The 25,988-nt window shown below is 36.2% G+C and overlaps 1 protein-coding gene across 4 annotated transcripts in view; it reads right to left on the bottom strand.

Moving 5' to 3' along the window:
* The window catches only part of SYNE2 (spectrin repeat containing nuclear envelope protein 2), a 268,443-nt gene that overhangs the window by 135,001 nt on the left and 107,454 nt on the right, over nucleotides 1-25,988 (bottom strand). For all 4 annotated transcript variants that reach the window (XM_038544908.1, XM_038544909.1, XM_038544910.1 and 1 more), the window contains exons 44-49: nucleotides 25,081-25,422; nucleotides 11,045-11,200; nucleotides 9,874-10,139; nucleotides 5,487-7,587; nucleotides 2,925-3,247; nucleotides 425-569 (exon numbers count right to left, since the gene is read on the bottom strand). In XM_038544908.1, coding sequence (XP_038400836.1) covers nucleotides 425-569; nucleotides 2,925-3,247; nucleotides 5,487-7,587; nucleotides 9,874-10,139; nucleotides 11,045-11,200; nucleotides 25,081-25,422 — 3,333 coding nt within the window. The remainder of the gene's footprint in view (nucleotides 1-424; nucleotides 570-2,924; nucleotides 3,248-5,486; nucleotides 7,588-9,873; nucleotides 10,140-11,044; nucleotides 11,201-25,080; nucleotides 25,423-25,988) is intronic.

The following is a 25,988-nucleotide window of genomic DNA, read 5'->3' as shown; positions in this document are numbered from 1 at the left end:
CATCACACTCTTATTTCCGCCCAGGTCTTGATCTGAGATCTAGCCCCATGGCGGGTGCTCAGTGGGAGTCTGCTTGAGAGTGTCTCTCTCTCTCCCTCTACCTTCCCCACTGCCTGCTCACACACACACTCTCTTTAAAGTAAATAAATCAATCTTAAAAAAAAAAAAAAAAAGAAGAAGAAGAAAAAGAAAAAGAGAAAGAAAGTGATCACTAAGAATAGTGCCGTGAACCCAACTGATGAAATCTCTCAGAACCACTGTTTAATGTTTCCCCTTGGTGTTTGGTTTGGGGTATTTTCTTTAGTGTATAACTCACGTGGAAGATTTCTGTGGTCACAACAGAGCCACATTCCCTGCTGCCACTACCTGCTCTTCCTATCAATATTCTACATAGTCTTACTGAAGATTTGCAAATTACTATTACCTTGCTCTGTTCCAAGCGCTCTAAAGCTTCTTTGTAAGATACTGGCAACGGAAACATGGACTGCCCAAGAACTGTCTCCATTTGGCTTAGGTTAGTGCAAACTTTCTCCTTAATTTTTCTATAGCATTTGTAATTCTCAAGACACCTAGGAAACACAGGGGAAAAAAGTGATATTAAATTTTATTTGGTACAATAAATTTTGGACTTCCCAGAATGAATTCTACATACTTGATAAAAAAAAAGTAGAATGTAATTCTCTTTTTGCTATTCAATGTTTTTCACCCAATTTTTATTGACTATCTCCTCCTCACAGGGACCTGTATAAGGCTTTTAATGCAAACTTAACAGGCAGATAAGACTTCTCAAAACAGCTAAACTGTAAAAACTGCATTCTTTAACACTGCTAATGAAGTATAAATTCTTCATTAAAATTCTGAATGACAATTCTTGTAGAAAACCACTTGGTCTTAAAAATGCTCATTTCTTTTGAACCATTAATTCAACTTCCACAATTTATCTTAAGGAATTAATTCTCACAGTAGAAATTTATCCTAAATTTGGTAAAACCTTCTGCATAATAAAATCTTTTTACTCATTAAACTATTAATTAAATTGGAACATACTTTATATGTAACAAAAGATATGGTTTAGTAAATTACAAAGATCCATTTTATAAAATATTTTATAGCAAATACAATTACTTTTAGGAAGTTTTGCACAATAAGGGAAAGAGAACATGTTATACAGTCACAGGAAAGCAGCAGCATATTTTTATAGACCATAATGTGAGATATTAAAAAACTATTCATTTACTATGAATAAAATTGTATGTATAAAACTGGTAGCCTAAATCCTTCACTGAAAACAATTAAAATTCAGTATCAAATATATATTTTTTAAATTATTAAAATATAATAATAAACTGGAAAGGAATTCAGGTATATTCACAGGTCCAAAACTATATGAAAGTGGAAATAAAAGAGAAATAAGCTGAGACCTAGGGACAGTTTTTCACTTTGATGGCATTTGCTAAGTTTTAGTTTTATTAACCTTTCCCTGGAATGCTGGAGGACAGAAGATAAACCATCAATCCAGGATAGGTATTTAATAGGAAACCCTCTCTGTAAAGATATTTGTAACTTATGTAATAAAAGACTAGCTTCCAATATATAGCATAAATACCTACAAATCAATAAAATAAAAAAAAAGGATGAGCAACCCAATAAAAATTGGGCAATGGCTTGAACAGGCATTTTTCAGAAGATGAAATATGAAAGACCAAGAAATACTCAAAAAAGAGGCTCAAATATATTAATAATAATAGAGATGCAAATTAGAACCACAATGAAATATCACTTCTCAACCATCAGACTGGCAAAAATTAAATCTCTCTCGGGACACCTGAGTGGCTCAGTTGGTTAAGCCTCTGACTTCAACTCAGGTAGTGATCCTAGGGTCCTGGAATGGAGTCTGCTTGTCCTTCTGCCCTTCTCTCAACTCATGCTCTCTTTATCTCTCTCTAATAAATAAAATCTTAAAAAAAAATTAAATCTCCCAACATCAAGTATTGGTGAGGATATGAAATAGTTGGAACTTGGAATGTTATTGGAACAATTGTCTGAATAGAAGTTGGGATGCCTGGGTGGCTCAGTGGTTGAGCGTCTATCTTCAGCTCAGGGCGTGATCCCCACTCTGGGGACTGAGTCCCCCATCGGGCTCCCTGCGAGGAGTCTGCTTCTCCCTCTGCCTATGTCTCTGCTTCTGTCTGTGTGTCTCTCATGCATAAATAAATAATATATTTAAAAAGAATAAATAAATAAGTAAAATCATTTGGAATTTAAAATGTAAGGTGTGCAAACTTTTTCACCCAATAATCATAATCCTTGGTATATAGTCCAGGGAAGCTCTTACATTTAAAAATGTTCCCTTTGGCCCTATTTGGAAGTACAAAGACTAGAAAAACCTAAATGTCTATCAATGGCTGGCTGACTGAATTTTGCTATAGATAAGAACATGAATAAACTTCAGCATCATAATGATGAATTTGAAAAAAAATGAAGTGACAGATGAATACATATACATGAAAATGTGCCACACACACACACACACACACACACACAGTAAAAATGTTTTAAAAAGGAAGAAAATGGTAAATAAAAAATTGGGCATAATGGTTAATTCTGAGAAGAGGAAAGGACCACACAAGAAAATGCAAGTCATGATGTTTACCTTTGAACTTCTGGATACAAAGTTGTTTGTTTTATCATTAGTCTTTTATATCACATGCAGACTTTTATAAACATTCTGTTGTATGGGCTCAATATCAAAAACAAAAAAAAGGTAAAATATACAATAAAACATTCGCTATGGTTTTCTATAGGTAATGATTTTTCAACTTCTCCAGACTTTCGAAATTATTTCTATGTATCAATGTTAATTATAAAGAAAAATAAATCTTAATTTTGTTCTTAAAGCATTACCTTTAGAAAGAAGTACGTACCTTTCTATTTCACTTTTCTTTACTTTGGCTGCCTCCCTCATGGCTGAGTCCTTAGAAACTAATTCCTGTAAAGTATACTGGAGTTGTTGTTTGGCTTCAGGGCTGGATATAGTTCCCAGTTTCTCAGTGAGGTCCTGGATGTCTGCCATTGTGGATTGTATTTCCTCTTGTTTCCAGTAAGACATCTCCAGTGGTTCTTCTGGATTATCAAGGTCTACTTTATGGGATGCAACAATGGCTTCGCAGGCAGTAAAGATCCCCATTGCCCTGGTGATTGCCTCGTTATAGCGTGTCATACTTTCATAAGCATCATTCAAGACATCCTGGTGAATAGAAGAGTAAACGTTGTGACAAAGCTGTCAAACTTTGGGGATTTATATCATTCTTGAATTTTTGTAGTGCATTCATAATATGTCTCAGTCGTAAAAGGGTTAGCATCTCCTACTTTTAGTTTGACAATATTATCCTATATTTAAAGACAAATAACTTTGCACAAAGAAAAATTATTTCCAGATTTGCTAAGAAGTCTACTCTAAATTAAAAAATGCATTTTATGAATCATGTCTGATGAACTCTTCTATTCTACAACTCTTCTGTTACACTATGAATTAAATAAAATAATTGAATATATTTAATGTATATAACTTTAACCAATATTTGTTGGGAGGGAGGAATTAAAAGAAAACACACAAAATCCCCCCAGTTTTCTTGTGGTTTAAAAAAAAAAGTTAATTTATTTTAAATAAGTTCTACACCCAACATGGGACTCAAACTCACAACCCTGAGATCAAGACCTAGCTAAGATCAAGACTGATCTTAACTGACTAAGCCACCTTGGTGGCCCACCCATCTTGTGTTTTTAAATAAATGGTTCTGCCACTAACTTAAGTTTTGAGTGCATTACTTAATGCCTCCAGACCTTAGTCTTCTTACTGAAATAACAAATAGTTGAAATAAATAACTTTATTTTTATTCTTTTTAAGATTTTATTTATGTATTCATAAGAGACACAGAGAGAGAGGCAGAGACACAGGCAGAGGGAGAAGCAGGCTCCATGCAGGGAGCCCAATGCGGGACTCAATCCCATGTCTCCGGGATCACGCCCTGAGCCAAAGGCAGATGCTCAACCACTGAGCAACCTAGGCTTACAATAAATAACTTTAAAGGTCCCTTCCAGTCCAGTTCTAATCCTATTATTTTGGAGATTTATGTCATTGTTTCTGGAAACTATTAAAATCAAGTAGAGAAGTACTGAATTTACTCAATATTTGTTAAGTACCAATTTAAAGAACATACTAGAATTCATAATATGACTACACTTCTATAGCATTTATATATATCAAAATATTTCAGATATAAAAATACTTCAAATATATTATCTAATAAGTTTGAGTTAAAAAAGGGAGTTAATTTTCCCATTCTATAAATTTTATGCAACAAATTCTAAAAACACAGTGAAAGGCATTATATTAAGCACAAGGTTCTAATAATGCCTAAGCTGTCTATCCAATTAGTGCAGAAAAGGAGGGAATATGTTGAGTCATTCTGTAACATAAGTCAGAACACCTCTCCTGTTTAAAGGATCAGACTAAATATTTTAGGCTTTGCATGCCATCTGGGCTATCACAACTACTCAACCCTGCCGATGTAGCAAGAAAGCAGCCATAGACATTCTCTAAAGAAATGAGCATGGCCAAGATCCAATAAAACTTTATTTACAAAATCAGGCACTGTGGGCAGATTTGGCCCATGAGTCTTTATTTAATGTCCTCCACTTAAAATCTGATGATTTTTTTTTTAATTTTTTTTTTTTTTAAATCTGATGATCTTGATGCAAATCCTGGCTGGGGGCACCTGGGTGGCTCAGTGGTTGAGCGTCTGCCTTTGGCTCAGGTTGTGGTTCCAGGGTCCTGGGATGGAGTCCCACATCCGGCTACCCGCAGGAACCCCCTCTGCCTATGTCTCTGCCTTTCTCTCTCTCTGTGTTTTTTATGAATGAATGAATAAATGAATGAATGAATGAATGAATGAATGAATATAAATTTAAAAATAAAAATCCTGGTTCTGTTACTGCTGCAAGAACTGGGAAAACAGTTGATGGTCCTGAACTTAAATTTCTTTATTTTAAAATGGGTCTAATAATAGCATCCACTTCCCAGATTCACTGTGAAGATTAAAAATAAACTACTCAGCACAGTGCCTAGACACTGAAAGTTCTAAATAGATGTGGAGTTATTATCGTATGTTCTTTGCACTACACCATCTTTCTTCCATTATGCCTATTTCTAAAAATTAAACAAAGCTCTATTGAGCTTAGACTACATGGGATATAGAAAAAAAGGTGTCACACTCCTCTTTCCCATCTATAATGCACTGTATTCAGATGTAAAATGAGTTGGGATCATAAGATGGCCTACTGAAAGTTTTTAAAATGGCTCTTCTATGGAAAATGTTCATGTAGAACCTCAAACTTCTTGAGAAGCACACATACTGAGTTAAAACCTCAAACCATGAAATACAAAGAAATGCATTAACCACTTAATTAAGAAAAAAGCCTCTTACTGTGCGTAAATCAATGCTTGTATTAAGCTGCATGTGAAGATCTTCAATGTCATGCAATTTTGTCTCCACTTCACAAGTTTCCAAAGAATTTTCTTCTCTTTGCTTCTCAATAAGGGTCATAGCTTTCAAGCTATCCATTTCCACCTGAACTTGCTCTTGAAATGCTTCACAATTCTCCTTCTCATTTTGAATATGTTCAATGTCCAAATTTATGAGTAAAGGCTGTTCTAACTGAGACTTTATCTGATTCAAAACATGTATGGAACTTTCCAGTTTGTCCTGAAAATTCTTTTCACCCATTTCCTTTGGTTGGGATTCTAGTACTTTGTCTTGGAGAATCTTGTGTAACTTGTCATTTTCTTCCACACACAGCTTTATTTGCAGGATTTCTTTCTCTTTGAATGAGTCATCAAAGGTCTTACTTTGATTTAAATTCTTTATCATCTCTTGACACAAGCACATGGCTTTCTCAATTCTGCGCTGCAAAATTTGAGCACTGAGCAGACTGCTTGCTGGGGAGGCATGGGGCATTTCCAGTAGTGCTTCAGCCCTTGTCTTAATTTGCAAATCCATAGCCCTCAGTTTACTAAGTGATGCTTGATATTTGCCACGTTCTGCCACAAGTGTGTCCAGCTGCTTAATTTTTTCTTCAAGTTCCTTTTCTTTTTCAAATACTTGGGCTTGTAATTGGTCAAGCTGGGAAGAATCCCAGTTTAGTCCTAGAGAGTCAAACACTTCTTTGAGTTTCAGTACCTGTAGGATGCGAGACTGAACACCAGTGATTCGGTCTTTAAGACTATACAGCTCCTCCTTCACATCTTCATGTATTTCTTGATTTAGTGGCAGCTCACTGTGCTGTATATGGTCAACCTCCTTCTGAAGCACAGATGCCTTTTCATGGTATTCTCTGTAAAAATGTATCTTGCGTTCTACTTCATTGCATTTATTTTGTATGACTCTTTGTGTTCTGTTAGCTCTAGTCTTCAGATTTTTCAGTAGGTCACCCAGAAATAATCTTTCAAACACACATAGATCCTTGCAGACGTCTGCCTGTTCCTGAAGGCGAGCTGAGATTACACTCTCTGCTTCTTGCAATGCCTCCTGAGAACTCGTCAAAGTGACATGCTCCTGTTCTAGTTCAGGTTCTGTGGATGCTGTTTTCATCTTGGGAATGATCTGTGCTTCATTTTCTTGAAGTGAAAGTTGAAGCTTCTCTATTACTGCAATAAATCTGTTTCTTTCTTCCAATTTAAATTCTAATTGCTGTGATCTTTCAGTTGACTTTAAAATCAGCATTTGGTATTGATTCTGTAAGTCCTGTAGGAGGTGATTTAAATCATTGCTCTCATCTGCTGTAAGGTTAGGAATATTCTTTTTGACCTCTTCAACCAACGACTCTACAGCCTGCTGCTTATCCAGAATGCCATCGTGTTTAACCTTGCATTTTCTGATCTGGGAAAGAATATCATCCGGGAAAAGGGAAATGGTAGGGGTGACTTCACCTAGCAGATTCTTGACCCACTGGATAATCTCTTTCATCTTGTTCCTTACTTCACACTTTTTGATCTGATTTTCCACCTTTATGTTTAACGGCTCCAAGGCTTCTAATTGCTTCTGCAGATTATTCATTGCATCTTCCAAAGCATTCTTTTCTTTTTCCCCCCAAATCCTCTTCATCTGAAATTCAGCTTTCCCTTTTAAAACAGAAAATTGATGTTTCATATTCTGGAGTTCAGTGGCCAAGGCAATTGTGTTTGGGCCCCCATCCTGTTCTTCCATAGAGTTCAGCCCTAACTGTAGACTCTGCCGCTGCTGCTGTACGGAAATTTCAAGGTCTTGGATCTGATTCATCAGAAGCATAAATTCATCATGTTCCACTACTTGCTGAGAATACTTCTTTTGAGCCAGTTGTTCCACTTGTTCCCAGCTATTTACGAGTTGCTTGATCTGACTTTCCAATAACTTCTTATCCATGTCAGTCAGACAGTTCGATACATTTTCCCATTCAGTTTTCATCCTGCTTAAAGGATCTTTCTCTTTTTCTATTGATGCTAGGAATTGTTTAATTTTGGCCAGATAGGTTGCACTGTCCAGTGGTCCCCTAAAAAATAAGGGAAAAATGGAGCTTCTTTATACTTATTACATATCAACATGAGGTTAGAGATCATTAAAAGAAATTAATTCTTCTGTGAATTCCCAGAAGAGAAGATAAGGTTGTCTATTAAAGCACTCTGTCCTTAAAATAAAAATCAGAATCTGGTTGTGTGGCTTTCAGTTAGTGTATGACGATGTACAAAGCTTATCTATAAAATATGTATCATAAAAATGCAGAACCAGGGTGCCTGGGTGGCTCAGCGGTTGGGCGCATCTGCCTTCAGCTCAGGGCATGATCCTGGAGTACCAGGATGGAGTCCACATTGGGCTTCTTGCATGGAGCCTGCTTCTCCCTCTGCCTATGTGCCTGCTTCTCTCTTTCTGTGTCTCTCATGAATAAATAAATAAAATCTTTTTTTAAAAATGCAGAACCACAGGAAAGGAGTGAAGAGTGAAGGGAACAATGTATGTAAAAGTACTTACTCTGTAACTGTAAAGAACTTGCACAGAGCTGAGTCTGGGACTAAGAAATTACTCCATCTTCCAACCACTTTGTTATCGTTTTGCCAACAATAATGGCTAAGAGAGTATAATCATCAGGCTAATATTTTTAATATAAAACTGTTTCCTCAAAGGGATATCACTGAAAGTAAATCCCATTAAGGCAAAACTATAACATCAATCTTTTTACCTTTTATTTTATTTTTTAATTATTTATTCATGAGAGACAAGAGAAAGAGGCAGAGACATAGGCAAAGGGAGAAGCAGGATCCCCCCTGGGGAGCCCGATGTGGGACTCAATCCCAGGACTCTGGGATCACACCCTGAGCCAAAGGCAGAGGCTCAATTACTGAGCCACCCAGGTGCCCAAAATCAACATTTTTAATAGTAAGAAAGGGTTTACACAATAAGATTATATCTTTATTTTATTTTCCATTATTTTCAAAGCCAAAAGGAATATATGTATGTAAAGAAAAATCATTAGGATAGATACATATTCAGTATTTCCCAACTATTTAACCCAATTATGCTGATACTAAGCAACTGTATACATAGGATATTTCTCTCCACCCCCATAGTTTAGAATAAACTCTTGACACAAAAGAGTGCTGAATTACATAGAATTTAAATCGATTTGGCAGAATTTCACGTGAATTAAGAAATTAATTTGTAAAAAAATATAATTTAATTGTAAAATTAATACAAATAATATAAAATTTATTGCATGAAACCAACAGTTTTCTTCAATGGCCTCCATATGGAATTAATTTCATACCGTAGTATTAAAATCATATCCTGGATCCCTGGGTGGCTCAGCAATTTAGCGCCTGTCTTCGGCCCAGGGCGTGATCCTGGAGTCCCAGGATTGAGTCCCACATCAGGCGTCTGCATGGAGCCTGCTTCTCCCTCTGCCTGTGTCTCTGCCACTCTCTCTCTCTCTCTGTGTGTGTCTGTCTCTCATGAATAAATAAAATCTTAAAAAATAATAATAATAAATAAATAAATAAATAAATAAATAAATAAATAAATAAAATCATATCTTTCATAGTATACATTCTTAAAACCCTGGGCCTGTCCATGGCAGTGAAGCTTATGCTTGAATAAAAAGAATGCAAGTTCTAAATTCTTTTTTTTTATGATTTATTTATTTTAAAGATTTTATTTATTTACCTATTTTAAGTTTTCAGCTCTTCTTCTTTTTTTTAATTTTTATTTATTTATGATAGTCACACAGAGAGAGAGAGAGAGGCAGAGACATAGGCAGAGGGAGAAGCAGGCTCCATGCACAGGGAGCCCGACTTGGGATTTGATCCCAGGTCTCCAGGATTGCGCCCTGGGCCAAAGGCAGGCGCCAAACCACTGCGCCACCCAGGGATCCCTATTTACCTATTTATTTGAGAGACAAAGAGAGAGAGAGCAAGAGTGGGAAGGGCAGAGGGAGATGGAGAATCTCAAGTAGACTCTACGCTCAGCGTGGAGTGCCACGCAGGGCTCAATCCCATGACCATGAGATCACAACCTAGCCTAGACTAAGAGTCAGATGCTCAAATGACTGCACCACCCAGGCACCCCTATTTATTTAAGAGAGAGAGAGAGAAAGAGAGGGCAAGTAAATGGCGGGGCAGGGGGCAGAAAGAGAAAAATCCTGAAGGAGACTCCCTGCTGAGTGCAGAACCTGATGTGGGCTGGATCCAAGGATTCCAAGATCATAACCTGAGCCAAAACCAAGGGCCAGATGCTCAATCAACTGAGCCACCCAGGTGCCTCACAAGTCCTAAATTCTCATACTTACACTTTTAGACTTTCCTTTTCTGTCAGCAAGGCTTTCACTGAGGATTCAACTGCAGCAAGGTGCTCCTGAAAATTGTTAAGGAGTTCATATTGGCTTTCTTTCTTTTTCTTCAAAGTAATAAGTGCCTGAAGCAGACTGTCCAAGTGGTGCACTGAATATCTTGTACTGTGAAGAACCAAGGCACTTGCTTCTGCTTTATTGAGACATTCAGTTTGTTCTAGTGGTTCAGTGGCTATTTTCTTTGCTTCCAATAGGGCATATAATTCCTAAAAACAAGTCAAGGAAATCAATAAATACATAGTCCCTCATTTACTCATTAATTTCTTTCTTTCCAGTAACACATTATATCCCAAGAATAGGTTTTAAATATTTCATTTGCACACAGAGAAACTAAGGTGCTGACATTTAAAAGCTTTTTTTCACTAGAATCATGTTAAAATCTAGATTGAAACTCACAATTAGTCTAGCATTTAATAGCAATTAGATTTCCCTATTATGTTAAAAGGTTCTGCATGTCTAAAGGAAGATTTATTTTTTTCAAGTTGTTCTAGATTTATATACACTCCATTTATATCCATCCGTTATTTATATACATATAAATATATACAAATAAGATATATATATATAATATTTTTATTATTTACATACATCACCCCTCTTTCCTATTTTAAATACATGTTTACAGCCATGCAAACTCAGTTAAAATTGTAGGGGTAATTTTTTAAAAAACATGGCCATGTATCGGACTTTTAGATTATATAGCTATTAAGTACATAAATATATAAACATAGTTATGTAAGCACAGCTGTAAAAACAAAGGAGTATCCCATAATGTCGATAATTAGAAAAAGTAAACTTGTCAGAATATGAAGAATACATCTAAGAAGAGGAACGATAAGTCAGAATTTCCAAATTTTGTTACTAAATAAGTAAGTTTTTAGTAACTTCATGAAAAAGACTAATGTTCATTAAACTCTTCCACTTTTTAAATGGAAAGATTTATACAACTTACTGATTAGTACATAATTATATAGTTACCAAATTGATCATCAGGCAAAGGTTAAATAAGACTTTTCATTCTGTGCAAGCAAGTTACTGGTAATTAAAATATATTGTATTGCACTGGATAAATGATGCAATCATGTTGTCAATGTTTTTCTTGTTTCCATACCTCTATCTCTTTTAATTGTTCATTTCTTAACATAACATCTAATTCTAAAGGTTGATTTTGCAGCTCATTGACTTTATGCTCATCTTCAGTGTTTTTCATGCTTTCTTGAACATTGAGAGAAAGTTGTTTTGACAAAACCACTTCCACAGCTGAATTCTGAAAACATAAAAAGATTAATTGCTGAATAATCTACCTTACCTTACAAATAAATAATATTTCTTTTTCTTGGTGAAAACATTCTAGTTCCTTCTATTTACTCAGATTAAAGACTTTCCAAAAGTATCTTTGGGCACCATCAAAAATTTCCATACACTACTTAATGCTGTTGTCGATATCATATGAAAAAAAGCCTTTTTTGTCAAGATAGTATAGGATCTATGATTATATCATGAGGCGCAGTCTAGTCGTAAGGAAAGAAAACGGATATGGAAAAACAAAAGTTCCAAAGTTTATGCTTAGTATTCACTGTGATGCAGAGGGCAGGGCAAAGAACCAGCATTCAACATTACCTACTGATAGTTTAAAATAGTAAGTGGAGAGATGGCAGGAACACCAAGATTTCATGGTATTAAGAATGAATTATTCCTTAAACCAATTAGTAGTAAGAATTCCAAGCTGGGTAAGGCAGGTTATCTGTATAGGAATGTGATCTTTTCTGAAACCTGCAAGAACTTGAGTTTCTCATAGGGCACACAGAACACCTGCTTCATTCATTCATTCGTTCATTCATTCATTTTTATTTTTTTAAGATTTTATTTGTTTATTCTTGAGAGATGCAGAGAGAGAGGCAGAGACAAGAGAAGCAGGCTCCATGCAGGGAGCCCAATATGGGACTTGATCCCGGGACTCCAGGATCATGCCCTGAGCTGAAGGCAGATGCTCAACCACGAGCCACCCAAGTGTCCCTCATTTGTCCTTTTAACCAATATTTGTTGAGTATGTAAATGTCCCAAGTGCCATGTCCATAATTTTATTTTTTTATTTTATTTTTTTAACAATTTTTCTTTTTTTTTTTTTTTAAATTTTTATTTATTTATGATAGTCACACAGAGAGAGCGAGAGAGGCAGAGACACAGGCAGAGGGAGAAGCAGGCTCCATGCACCGGGAGCCCGACGTGGGATTCGATCCCGGGTCTCCAGGATCGTGCCCTGGGCCAAAGGCAGGCGCTAAACCACTGCGCCACCCAGGGACCCCATGTCCATAATTTTAAAAGATTTCCATTATTTTGGTAAGGTAGTAGTTTTTATCTTCCAGTTACTTTATAAATGAAATACCATTTGATTTTGGCATATCAGTAAGGTCTATATCAAGTCTGTGAATAAGATGTGTCCACATTTCCCAACAAGGTAAAAATTGTTGTCATAAAAAATACCACCTAGATAGCAACATAGAATGTCAATGATAAGGGAAACTGGGTAAGAGATATATGAAAACTCTCTGTATTATCTTTGCAACTTTTTCCATCAATGTAAAACTATTCTAGAGTTAAAAGATTATTTAAATAAGACAGATGTACAGAGTTGTATGTGTCTGGAGCTTTACCAAAACTGTTAAAACTCAGCTGACCAGCATTACTGGTTTTGACATAGCACGTAGCACAAGTCACTTCTTTTAAAAGGCTACAAATGATGAAAATGATTTTGTGAATTTCCTCCGTTCCTAACAATTTAACATGTAAACTATAGTTAAAAATCTACAGGGAAGACAGCATCTTAGGAGGAAAGATCCAGGAAAGCTATGAGAGGAACAGAGAGCTGCTACACCACAGGCTCCATTGGGCTATGGGTGCTCCTTGCCATAAGCCATAATCATGAGGTAGATGCCTGTCTCCCACTTGGTGCTTATTGTTACTTAGAGTCCTCCCACAAATTCACCTGCAGAACAAGAGTGCCTGAGGTGAAGCTTGAGGTATTGGACCTTAAGAAGACTTTACTTACTATTAATCATCTACTAAGGATTCAGAGCCCTTGGTCTATCTTACGTCATAAACCAGTGACTTGAGAACTACCAACATTTTGCCACTTGTAATCTGCCTTTCGTGGTCAGAGAGAGCATTCTGAAAAACCTGAAATCACTCGTAAAACACCACCTGTTTACCAATTCCAAAAGCCATGTTTTTATCTTGGCAGAAAATCCAACAGAATCTCTCAAACGAACATTTCAAATTTAAAAGGTAACATTCCCTTGCTCATGCCAGAAAGGTTGCAACACAGACTCAAGGTCCTGATTGGCTCCTGGAAAGATTCTTTTGTAATCAGTCATCCTTTGCTCATCACCTCTGACTATATTTTATTTTGATTCTGCAGTCTCATTTGAATGATTTTATTTTAAACATGACATTTCAAACACAGAAAAACAAAATATAACTTATAGTCATTAACCATGGTACAGATAAAAGTAATATAATTTTCCATATAACAAATATAATTTAAAACTCTATATTCATCCCTCTTCTCTTCTTCCTCACAAATAACCACTATTCTAAAATATACACATACATTTTTAAAAAATATATTTATTTATTTAAGTAATCTCTACCCTAAGCATGGGGCTCAAGCACACGACCCTGAGATCAAGAGTCACACATCATCTTAAAAAAAAAAAAAAAAAGAGTCACACATCTTCTGACTGACCCAGCCAGGTGCCTTGACACATACATTTTTATACATTTACTACATATATTAGTATTCATACAGTATTTTATGTATTTTAATTTTTATACAGCTGGAATCATGTATTATCATTTTATAATAATTTGTTTTCATATAACAAATAATTTGTTATTTTCCACTCAGCAGTATGTTTTGCGGTTTATTCATGGTGACAGATATAAATCAGGTACAGTCATTTTAGCATAGTATACCATTCTACTGTCTGCATGAACATGACTTACTTGTCTGTCAGGCTACTGTGAACATAATATTGTTTCCAGTTTTTCTTATTAGAGATACTGGTCTGACAAACACCCTTGTGTAGACCTTTTTGCACATTTGTGTGAGTTGCTTTGAGATATTTTCCTAGAATTAAAATTGTTCCTTTTGATTATCAATAGTTGTTACTTTGTTCTCCAAACTGCATTACAGTTTTTATTCCCTCAGCATGGTAAAAGAATTTCCCCTAATCCTCTCTGATGTTTGGTGCTAACAGACTTTCATTTCTGCCAATATAATGGATGTGAATTTAACATCAATATTGTTTTAATGGTATTTCTCTGACTGCTAAGGAGACTGAGCTACTCTCCTAGAAGAAAACATGAGCAGTAAGCCCTTTAACATATGTCTTAGGAAAAAAAAAAAAAAATGTCTTAGCAATATTTGTTTGGACCAGTCTCTTCAGGCAAAACCAACAAAAACTAAAATAAACAGGGGCAACCTGGGTGGCTCAGCAGTTTAGCACCGCCTTCAGCCCAGAGCATAAGCCTGGAGTCCCGGGATCGAGTCCCATATCGGGCTCCCTGTATGGAGCCTGCTTCTCCCTCTGCCTGTGTCTCTGCCTCTCTCTCTCTCTCCCTCTCTCTCTTTCTCTCTCTCTCTCTGTCTCTCATGAATAAATAAATAAAAACTTAAAAAAAAACTAAAATAAGCAAATGGGACTATATCAAACTAAAAAGCTTTTGCACAGCAAAGGAAATTATCAAGACAAAAAGGCAACCTACTGAATGGGAGAAGATATTTGCAAATCATATACCCAATAACAGGTCAACAGCCAAAATATACAAAGAACTTACATAATTTATTTAAAATAACTTGATTTTAGAGCAGCCTGGGTGGCTCAGCGGTTTAGTGCTGCCTTTGGCCCAGGGCATGATCCTGGAGAACTCAGATCAAGTCCCACGTCCGGCTCCCTGCATGGAGCCTGCTTTTCCCTCTGCCTGTGTCTCTGCCTCTCTCTCTCCCTCATCCTTTATTCTCTCATGAATAAATAAATAAAATATTTTAAAAAATAAAATAACCTGATTTTAAAAATGGGCCGAGGACTTGAATACACATTTTTTTCCAAAGAAGACATACGGGTGACCAATAGGCACATGAAAGATGTTCAACATCAATAATCATCAGAGAAATGCATATCAAAATCACAGTGATATTACTCAGCCATCAAAAATATGCAATATTACCACTTGCAATGATGTAGATGAAACTAGAGAGTATAATGCGAAGTGAAATAAGTCAACAGAAGACAATTATTATATGATCTCACTCATATGTGGAATTTAAGAAACAAAACAGGAACATAAGGAAAGGGAGGGAAAAATAAAGTAAGATGAAATCAGAGAGGAAGACAAATCATTAGAGACTCTTAACTACAGGAAACAAACTGAGGGTCGATGGAGGGGAAGTGGGAGGGGAAATGAGGTAACTGGGTGATGGGCATTAAGGAGGGCACGTGATCTAATGAGCTCTGGGTGTGATATGCAACTGATGAATCACTGAAGTCTACCTTTGAAACAATAATATACTATAGGTTAATTAATTGAATTTAAATAAAATAAAATTAAAAAAGAACACAAGATATTACACATGTTAGATTGGCTATTATTACAAAGGCCAAAAAATAACAAATGTTGGTTAAAACGAGGAGAAAAGGGAGCCCGTATACACTATTGATAGGAATGTAAATTGGTTCAGTGACTGGAAAACATCATGAAGGTTTCTCAAAAATTTAAAAGTAAAAATACCATACAATCCATCAATTCCACTTCTGGGCATTTATCTGAAGAAAACAAAAACACCAATTTGAAGAGATACATATCCCTATGCCATTACAGCATTATTTACAACCACTAAGGTATAGAAGCCATAAGTGTCCCTCAATAGATATGGATAAAGAAAATGTAGTCTATATATGCAATGGAATATTGCTCTCTCATAAAATAGAATGAAATCTTATCATTTGTGACAAAATGAATGGACATTGAGGGTATTATGCTAAGTGAAATAAGTCACACAGATAAAGACAAATACTGTATGATTTCACTTATATGTGGAATCTAAAAAACAAAACAGAGGGGTACCTGGCTGGCTCAGTTGGTAGACCATGCAACTCTTGATTTGACATTAATTATTCAAGCCCCACACAAGGCACAGTGCTTACTTAATTTAAAAAAAAAAAAAAAAAAAGCAAAATACAAAAAACAAAACAGGAGTGCCTTTGTCCCGAGTTATGATCACAGGGTCCTAAATCAAGCTCAATAGCGGGCTCCCTGCCCAGTGCTTCTCCCTCTCTGCTCACCTCCCCGACTTGTGGATGTGCTCATGTGTGCACATACTCTCCCTCTCTCCATCTGTTTCTCTCAAGTGGATAGATAAAATCTTAAAAAACAAAACAGAAAGAGACTTGTAGATACTGTTGATTACCAGAGTGAGGAGGGCTTGGAGGGTTGGGTGAAATAGGTAAAGGGGATTACGAAGTACTCATTTCCAGTTATAAAATAAGTACGTCATAGGGATGTAATATACAGCATAATGAATATAGTCAATAATATTGTAACAACTTTGTATGGTGATAGATAACTAGAGTTATCCTGGGAATCATTTAATAATGTATATAAATATCAAATCACAATAATGTATACTTGAAACTAAAAGGATATTATATGTCAATAATACTTAAAAAAACAAAAACTGCTGAGTGAAGTAAGTCAGTCGGAGAAGGACAAACATTATATGTTCTCATTCATTTGGGGAATATAAATAATAGTGAAAGGGAATAGAAGGGAAGGGAGAAGAAATGTGTGGGAAATATCAGAAAGGGAGACAGAACGTAAAGACTGCTAACTCTGGGAAACGAACTAGGGGTGGTAGAAGGGGAGGAGGGCGGGGGGTGGGAGTGAATGGGTGACGGGCACTGGGGGTTATTCTGTATGTTGGTAAATTGAACACAATAAAATAAAACAAACAAACAAAAACAAAAACTGAGCTATTCTCATGCTCATTAGCCATGAGTCTTAATCTTCTATGAATTACTTTTGCATATCTGTTTCCTATTTTTTACTGGGTTGATTTGTGATTTTTGGTGTTTATTTTCATATTCTGTATACTAATCTCTTAACAGTTTTTTTCACTGCAATGATTATCTTTCCAGTAGATCGTCTTTAAACTTTATATGTGAGGTCTTTTGTTGAACAAGAATTTAATGCTTTAATGCAGTCAAATTTAACAGACTTTTCCTGTTTTGGATTCTATTTTCTATTTTCAGGGCCTGTTTAAGAACGTCTTCTATACTCTGAGATCATAAAAATATTCTTTATATTTTCTTACAAAGGTTTTAACATTTTTCTCTTCACATTTAAGTTCTTCTGTAATATGCTTCTGTGTGAGTTTTGTGATAGATGAATTCAGTCTTTGTCAGAAAATTTAAGTATTTTGCCTCACTCCAGAATGATAGTTCAACTGGGTATCAAAGTTGAATAAGGTTAATAACTTTCTCCCAGCCCTTTGCAGATGCTATTACATTGCCTTCTGGCTTTCTGCTGAGAAATATGTTGTCAACATAATTGTTTTTAATATGGTTGCCTTTGAGATACTTCTTTTTGGCTTTATTGATTTATTGTTTAGCCTGTTCAAGGCTCTCTATACTTTGTGAAACTGAGAATTCATACTTTCCCTCAACTCTGAAAATTCCCAGGCTTGTTTTTCCTCCATCCTCTATACTCTCTCCTCCTAGAACTCCTATCAGACTTGTGTTAGAGCATGTCAGTACATCTTCTGGGTCTCTTAGACTTTCTTTCCTATTTTCTATCTCTTTACAGCTCTGTATTGAATTATAGGTAATTTTCTCAGTTATATATTTTAGATAATTAATTACTTTCAATCTGAGTCAAGCTTGCTGCTTAACCTGGCCAGAGCAATCTTAATTTCAATTACTAATTTTTTATTTATTGAATTTCCATATGGTTCTTTTTCAAATCCTACCTTTTTTTCTCATAGTATTTTATCCATCCTTATGATTCAAATCCATCTTTTAGATCACTAATCATTTTATTATTGTATATTATATTTCAGATTGCTGCATTATCTCACTTTCTTAATGTAGTAATTCCTCTCATTTGTAGTAATGAGGCCTCTTCCCTGGTGAACTGCAACTTTATGTTCTTCATTGATTTTTTTTTTTTAAAGATTTTATTTATTTATTCTGGAGAGTCACAGAGGGAAACAGAGACATAGGCAGAGGGAGAAGCAGGCTCCATGCAGGGAGTGATGTGGGACTCAATCCCAGGACTCCAGGATCACACCCTGAGCCAAAGGCAGATACTCAACCACTAAGCCATCCAGGTGTCCCAGAGTTCTTCATTGATTGATTGGTTGATTGATTGATTGATTGATACTAACTCAATATCAGGCTTTTTTTTTTTTTTTTAATTTCACTGTGGGAATTCCTTTGGCATGATTGATAAAATGACCCCTTCATGTGGATTTGTGCTTACTTCTTCCAAGTATACCACGGAGACAGGCAGGTAGGTAGATAGATAGATAGATGATAGACAGATACAGGGACTGATCTTATTAATTTATTTTTTAAAGAAGAGGTCTACTTTTTTAAGATTTTATTTATTTGAGAGAGAGAGGGGTGGGGGAGAGAGCATGAGCTGGGGGAGGGAGTGGGGAACAGAGGGAGAGAAAGAAGCAGGCTCCCTGCTGACCTGGGAGCTCGATGCGGGGCTTGATCCCAGGACCCCAGGATCATGACCTGAGCTAAAGGCAGATGCTTAACTGACCAAGCCACTGAGGTGCCCCGTACAAAGGTTAATTTAATGTTCATTTCTTGATTTGAGCTACTCTAAAATACAAGTAGTATAGATTTGGACTCCAAACCTATTTGAGATATAGGTTTAGTTTAGATTTCTCATGAGAGACCTTTTCTTTCCACCTTTAGTCCTAGTCCTTTCTCTGGGTTAGAGATTTTCTGGTCTACCTTTCTTCTGGGGTACAAACTTTTCAAAGGCTTGTGTCTATTATGGAGTATCCAATTCAAAACATGGCCTCTCATGAGTCCTGATGACCTCTAAGCCCCTGAACATCTTATTCTTTCCTTCCCCACTATTCCTAGAATTTCTCTTAAAACTTTTAAAATTTAATTAGAATAAACTCATAGAAAAGTATAACTTTAATTTTTAAAAGATTTTTATTTATTTATATGTTTGAGAGAGACAGAGAGAACAAGTGGGGAGGACAAAAGGAGAAGAACAAGCAGACTCTCTGCTGAGCCGGGAGCCCAGTGCAGGGCTTAATCCTAGGACCCTGGATCATGACCAGAGCTAAAGGCAGACACTTAACAACTGAGCCACACAGGTGACCCCAAAAGTATAATTTTAAACAGTATAATAAGTGTACATATTGAGTCTCTGAGCATAAATGGAATTCTTAGAGTTGATAATTTTTTTTAAAGATTTATTTATTTATTTATTATAGACAGAGAGAGAGAGAGAGAGAGAGAGAGGCAGAGACACAGGCAGAAGGAGAAGCAGGCTCCATGCCGGGAGCCCGACACGGGACTCGATCCTGGAACTCCAGGATTGCGCCCTGGGCCAAAGGCAGGCGCCAAACCAATGAGACACCCAGGGATTCCCCAAGTTGATAAATTTAAAGTGGATAAATGACCATTGTATCAGAAGACTGGCCGAGTTATATTGCCCACTATGTTTATTTTTAAAGAAATGTTACTTTTTCTTCAACCACATATCTTTCCTTAGAGTTTGGCCTATTTGAAAAAAGAAATAAGAAGTGAGAGAAAGAATATCATCAACTCTCCTTAAGGGCAGGGCCATGATATTCTCATCTAAAGGTGTCTTAATTCACAAAGTAAACCTTTTAGGTCAACATTTAAAACAGTGGGCTTTACATAATGGAGCACTGTATCTGGCTTAGCAAACAAATAAACACAGCCAGCAGAAGTAAGCCTGTCATTAGCTTCACTCTCCCCTTTCCCATTCAGGGGCAGTGGCCCCATGCCTATAGTAATTCTGGAAAGTGAGAAGCCTAAATCTATCACTTGTAACCTGCCAACAGTAGGATAGTATAATACAAGACTAGAGGATATATTCCTTTCTTCTCTAAAGCACTCCAATATGAAGCAGTGAAAAACAATTTAAAGATAAACATACATCTTCACCACTAGAGACAAACTGAAAGGCAGATCAACACAGTCTCAGCGGCTGCCTCTTTGTGTTAACATAATGTCTACAATGTTAACATGACCTGTAGGGCACTTGTGACTCAACCAGCCTTGCCTACTTCTCAGGCCTCCGCCCGGTCCCTCTCCTCTGTCCTCCACCCTTTCTAACTCCTCAGACTGTCTCTCACCACAAGAGGAAATTCTGCTTCCTCTATCAAAAATGCTCCCAACATTCAGCCCTGAGCTCTGTTAATTCCAACCCACCCTTCGGGGCTCAGTTAAAATATTTCCTTAGAGAAGCTCTCCCTGACTACAGCTCAGGTCAGACTTCTTTATTGCAGACTACCACGGAAATGTGTTCCTTCATTTAAGTTCCTGTAATCAGGTTCTTATTAGTTAATTAGTTGATTAATGTATGCCTCCTCCTCTAGATTAGCTCAATGAGAACAGAGACCATGTCTATTTTTGCTCACCATTGAACTCTCATTGTCTGCTCAATACATTTTTACAGAATAGATGTGTAGATTAAGTCATATTAGACAAAAAAAAGAAGAATTTTATTTAGTTTTTGTTTGTTAAGATGAATCATCTGTGGGTTATAGAGTAGAAAGAAATTGAGGATCCGCCTATGTAGCTGTTGTTGAGCAGACATCTGCGAGGAATGACAGCAACAGGCTTTGGTTGGGTTTACTGAGAGTAGAGAAGGTTCAAAATAGGCACAAGAACACAGCAAGAGGTCCACTGAGGTCAGAGTGCACATTAGCATATATAAGGCTTCAATGAACAACCCACATAATACATTCAATAAAAGGGTGGGATAAGCAAACGAGCATCAGGTTGGGTAGAGGACATGGGTTCTAGTCCCAGTGCTGCTGGAATATGAACTTGGCCAATAAATATCTCTGATTTCAATTCCTTCACTTGAAATACAAGGGCTAGCTTAAAAAGTTTCTAAGGTCCCTCAGCTTAAGATTTCAGAACTTCAGAACATATTCCCAAATGCATGCTGCTCATAGATGTCAACACTATGTACACTATGTCAGTCACTTGTCCTGTTAAGGAATAAATCTTGGATTATGAAAAATACTTCTGGAGTAAGAAGTAAGATTTGATTATGGGCCAAAAAGAGCAAAGTAGTGCACACTGAAGACACAGTTGGCATTCGGCCCAACTATGTGTCCTACTAGAATTTTTTTTTACTGAGTTATAAGGATAAACAACACCAAAAATAGACATCATTTACTCCAGAACTGAAATCTCTCTACTCAGTAAGTGGTTTTCCTTCTCATTCCAGTACTGTGTTTTGGTCACTCACCTAGAGCTGGACACCCTGCATATTTTGCCTGTATCTGTGACCATCTACTTTCCAGAATTTCTCTATGGATGCCTTCTTAATCATTGAAATTACAAATGCTCAGAAATTTTTGAAAAGAACAAAAAACAACTCAGACATACTAACAATTACACCTAATGACAAGGAATTCAAAGAAGTAATTATAGACAAAAGGTTTGTTTTTTTTTTTTTTTTAGGAGCAATTATGTCATGTAGGTTGGGAAGGAGGGGGCAAGAGTCTTTAATACCAGTTGATTTGTAATGTTGCTTTGTGAGTTTTCAGAATAATAACAAAGAATGTATTACTTTTCTTTTTTCCTTCTTTATTATTTCCCTTTTGAATACCTTAAAATATGAAGAGATTAGTCAGTCTTCAATTTTTATCATATCCTAATGTGTTATTCACTTCATCTATACAGGAAGGGGAAGTGGGGGATCCCTGGGTGGCGCAGCGGTTTGGCGCCTGCCTTTGGCTCAGGGCTCGATCCTGGAGACCCGGGATCAAATCCCACGTCGGGCTCCCGGTGCATGGAGCCTGCTTCTCTCTCTGCCTGTGTCTCTGCCTCTCTCTCTCTCTCTCTCTATCTGTGTGACTATCGTAAATAAATAAATTTAAAAAAAATGTTATATAAAAAAAAATTAAAAAAAAAAAAGGAAGGGGAAGTGGAAGGCAGTTCTGTCTTTTAATATTTAAAAACTCTTAGAAATTCACTTTTAAGGGCACTTGGGTGGCTCAGTGGTTGAGTGTCTACCTTTGGCTCAGGGTATGATCCCAGGGACTTGAGATCGGGTCCCTGCAGGAAGCCTGCTTATCCCTCTGCCTATGTTTCTGCCTCTTTCAGTGTCTCTTATGAATGGATGGATAAAATCTTTAAAAAAATTTTAAGAAAGAAATTCACTTCTACAAAAATACTATGATACTGGATCACAAGCATCATAACCCTTCAGTCTGCATGTTGTAATTTCTTTTGCCTCCAGGTTTGCCTTAATATTTTGTTATTAAAGAAAAAGTCAGCTGAAGGTCCATATATAAGTTATCCCCTAAATTTCATCTAAAATGAAATTCTTGGTAAGGGATTCAAATACATACATGCTATAATGGCAATTTTTGAAAAATGCAATCATACTTTCAACAAAACTCTAAGATCAAATAAAACTTACTAAAGTAAAAAGTAGAAGAAAATAAAAATGTTTGGGGATCCCTGAGTGGCTCAGCGGTTTGGCGCCTGCCTTCAGCCCAGGGCGTGATCCTGGAGTCCCAGGATCGAGTCCCATATCAGGCTTCCTGCATGGAGTCTGCTTCCTCCTCTGCCTCTGTCTTTGCCTCTCTCTGTGTGTCTCTCATGAATAAATAAATAAAATCTTAAAAAGAAAAAAAAAGAAAATTTTCCTAAAAATTCTTCTGGAGGCGATTTTAAATAATCTGATAAAAGCTCCTCCAGATTCCAAAAAGGCATGTGAAATTAGCATTAATTAAATACCTAATTAGTGTTAAATTTTAAATTGTGATAACTGTATGCCCCTATTCTAGCAGAATGATTAATACAAAAGAGGCATCAATAAACATTTTTAATGAATTAAGTGCTTATTTTCACTATCACAATAGTTTTTGATTAATCAGACTTAGAGTTCAGTACACTATGCTTTTATGTTATTTAGAGACTCCTGTTTAAGCTTCTACACTTGTGTCTTACACATGTTTTGAACACTTTTAGTAGCTGTTCAACATTAAAATTGTTCGTGGTCTACACAGTCTAATGTTATATAAAATAAAGTTAATACAGCCAGTTTTTAGGGCAAGGAAAATAAAAGTACAAATGCTGGGGGAAAAAAAAGTTTCATAACACAAAAGAGTAAAAAGTCATAATAAAATATTGCTAGAAAATTAGAACCACCTTCCTCTATCTCAAACCAGTGACATTTATTTGAAGACTTAAGTACCCCTATCATTTTTTTAGATTTAAAAGTAGCTTATCTCCTCCTTCACAAACACAGGAATCTTCTGACCATTACACAAGACATCACAAATTAAATAAAAATGTATATTACAATATATTTGTTTTACCTAAAAATATTTTAATGAAGTACCATAAATTATAAAGAATTCATCATTCAAGACTAAGTAAAAGCTTAATAAATTATAAAAACTCTTATTGGATTATGATCTTTACTTAATTTTCAATATGCTCTATTAAATTTTGGGAGCTCACAGCCAAAATGGGTCTGAGAAGCTAATTTTAAAAGTTATTTAGCAATTCCCTTTAGCAACATTATGTATTAGGATAGAAAGCACTCAGATATTTTTTCTTTTTTACTTATCTACTGCTATTTAATACTGTTAAAAAAAGTTTCTTTTATTCACATAATTCAAGAGTTACATGCATGGGCCCTTCATTCTTTAAGACATTTTCATTAGCAATATCTAACACTGCTTGTGGGATTTATAAGTCTTTTCTCATGGCCAGACAGGTGCTCCTTTGGCATTTAACCTGGTTTTATTTTACCAACCCTAGAGAATGCTGTTTCCTATAATCTTCCATACATTTCTGTTTTATTTTGGGTTTTTTAAAAGATTTTATTTATTTATCTATTTGAGAGAGAGAGAGAAAGAAAGCACAAGCAGGAGGAGGGAAGAGGGAAAGGGAGAAGTACACTTCCTGCTGAGCAGGAAGCTCAACATGGGGCTCAATCTCAGGACCCTGAGATCATGACCTGAGCCAAAGTTAGACACTTAACTGACTGAGCCACCCAAACATCCCCGTGCATTTCTGTTTTAAAACAACAGAAGTGTACATTCTTTTCATCACTATCGATCACGTACTCCATAAAAAGCTGAGATGAGAACTCACACCTAAATGGTCTATCCTTTGCTACTCTCACACTGGACCCTGGACTCTGAGAGGCTGCCTATCAGGAAGACGCTTTCAAATATGGGTGACTGGATGGTTCTTTGCACCTCTTCCATTCAATCTTTAACCAGTGAGAAAGAACTTTAAGAGCCATAGGAAAATGTACCCATTTGGTTGGTCAGCATGAAACAAAACAGCATTCTTTTTTCTTCTCCCCAGGGGAAAATGAGGAACCTGAATGTTGATGTTCTCACACCAAATGATCTGACAACATTTATAAATGCATTTGCAGGATAGGGTTAACAGGAGAAGAAAACGAAAGGAACCTATCCTTTCAAACACTCTCTGATTTCATTATAAAATCAACCAAAAGAAAAAAAAGTAGGGTTCTTGGGAATTTTTTTCTCAGAAAATGGGTAGAACACACTTTCTTTTCTTTTGCCTTTTCTAATTTGCCTTTGTGCTCTTGACCCAGGAAACTGTACCTGATTACATATCAGAGAGAATAATCAACCTAAATTGATGACTGACATTTTAACAGATTAAACAGTAATATTTCACCACTGAAATCTTGGACAGTTTTCTAAGGGCTCTTTTTACAAGTGGGCATCATAAATAGCCAGCGCATTGAGGGTTTAATTATGAAATCAGAAGGCTTGATTCACCACCCTCTCTTCAGAGCCCAACACCTCTTCATTCTCAGCCACGATGCCTTAGAGATGCAATCACAAGCACTTACCTTGTTTATTTCTCGGTCTTCTTCAAACTTTTCAGGCACAGCTGAGTCCTGAGTGGGCTCCTGCACATCAGAAGTGACCTCCTTCTCTCTGCCTGGCAGAGGAAACTTTTCTTTCTGTTCCGTTGAGCGTTCTGATTTGAGAATGCTATTGAGATAATTTTCTGACTCCTGCTTAGCACATTCAAGCCGGTTTTCCAAATCCTTTTGTTTACACTTAAGTGACTTTATATCATCTTTAATAATCTTCTGTCCTCCTGAAGATGTATTTTGCTTGATGGATTTTGCTAAAGCTAAAATCTTCTTTAATATGCCATCTTGTAAACGGAGTCTATTCTCTAGTTCCTGTAAGTGGAGAAAAGATTGTCACAAAAAGTACCTCCATTCAATGGTCACAAGAGTTAATAGGCTTTTGTAAATCCCAGAGGATTCTCCTCCACTAGTGGAAAGTATAAAAAATTCACCAATTCATATCACAAAGAAGAAACTCTGGGCAAAATTTAAACCAATGTGGCATCCCAGATCAAAATCCCTCACAGATTGTATAAGATACTAGAAGTTTATAAGAAGTAACAGAGAAAATTCTCACAACGCAGTCCTAGAACATAGGAGGCAGTCAACATATATTTGCTAAGCATATATTTTGTTCAAGATACAGCTTGAAAAGAATTTTAAAAAATCATTTAGAATATACCCGCATGAATCTAGTATTAATATTTACCATTCAGAGCAAAGCTTAAATCAATCTAGCTAATGCAATATCTTAAATTTAGCAGGAACTCAATCAATATTTACTCAATGCATGAACAGATCAGGCTGATTTGAGAACTCAAGACTTAAAAGGAAATTAAGGAACTAATGTGTTCAGTGGTTACTGACGTTACTGTTGAAATAGAATAAGCCTTAAAGTT

The sequence above is a fragment of the Canis lupus genome, chromosome 8, assembly GCF_011100685.1.
Source record: "Canis lupus familiaris isolate Mischka breed German Shepherd chromosome 8, alternate assembly UU_Cfam_GSD_1.0, whole genome shotgun sequence".
NCBI lineage: Eukaryota > Metazoa > Chordata > Mammalia > Carnivora > Canidae > Canis > Canis lupus.
The sequence above is the reverse complement of the archived record's forward strand: the minus strand, read 5'-3'. Positions and strand labels throughout refer to the sequence as shown.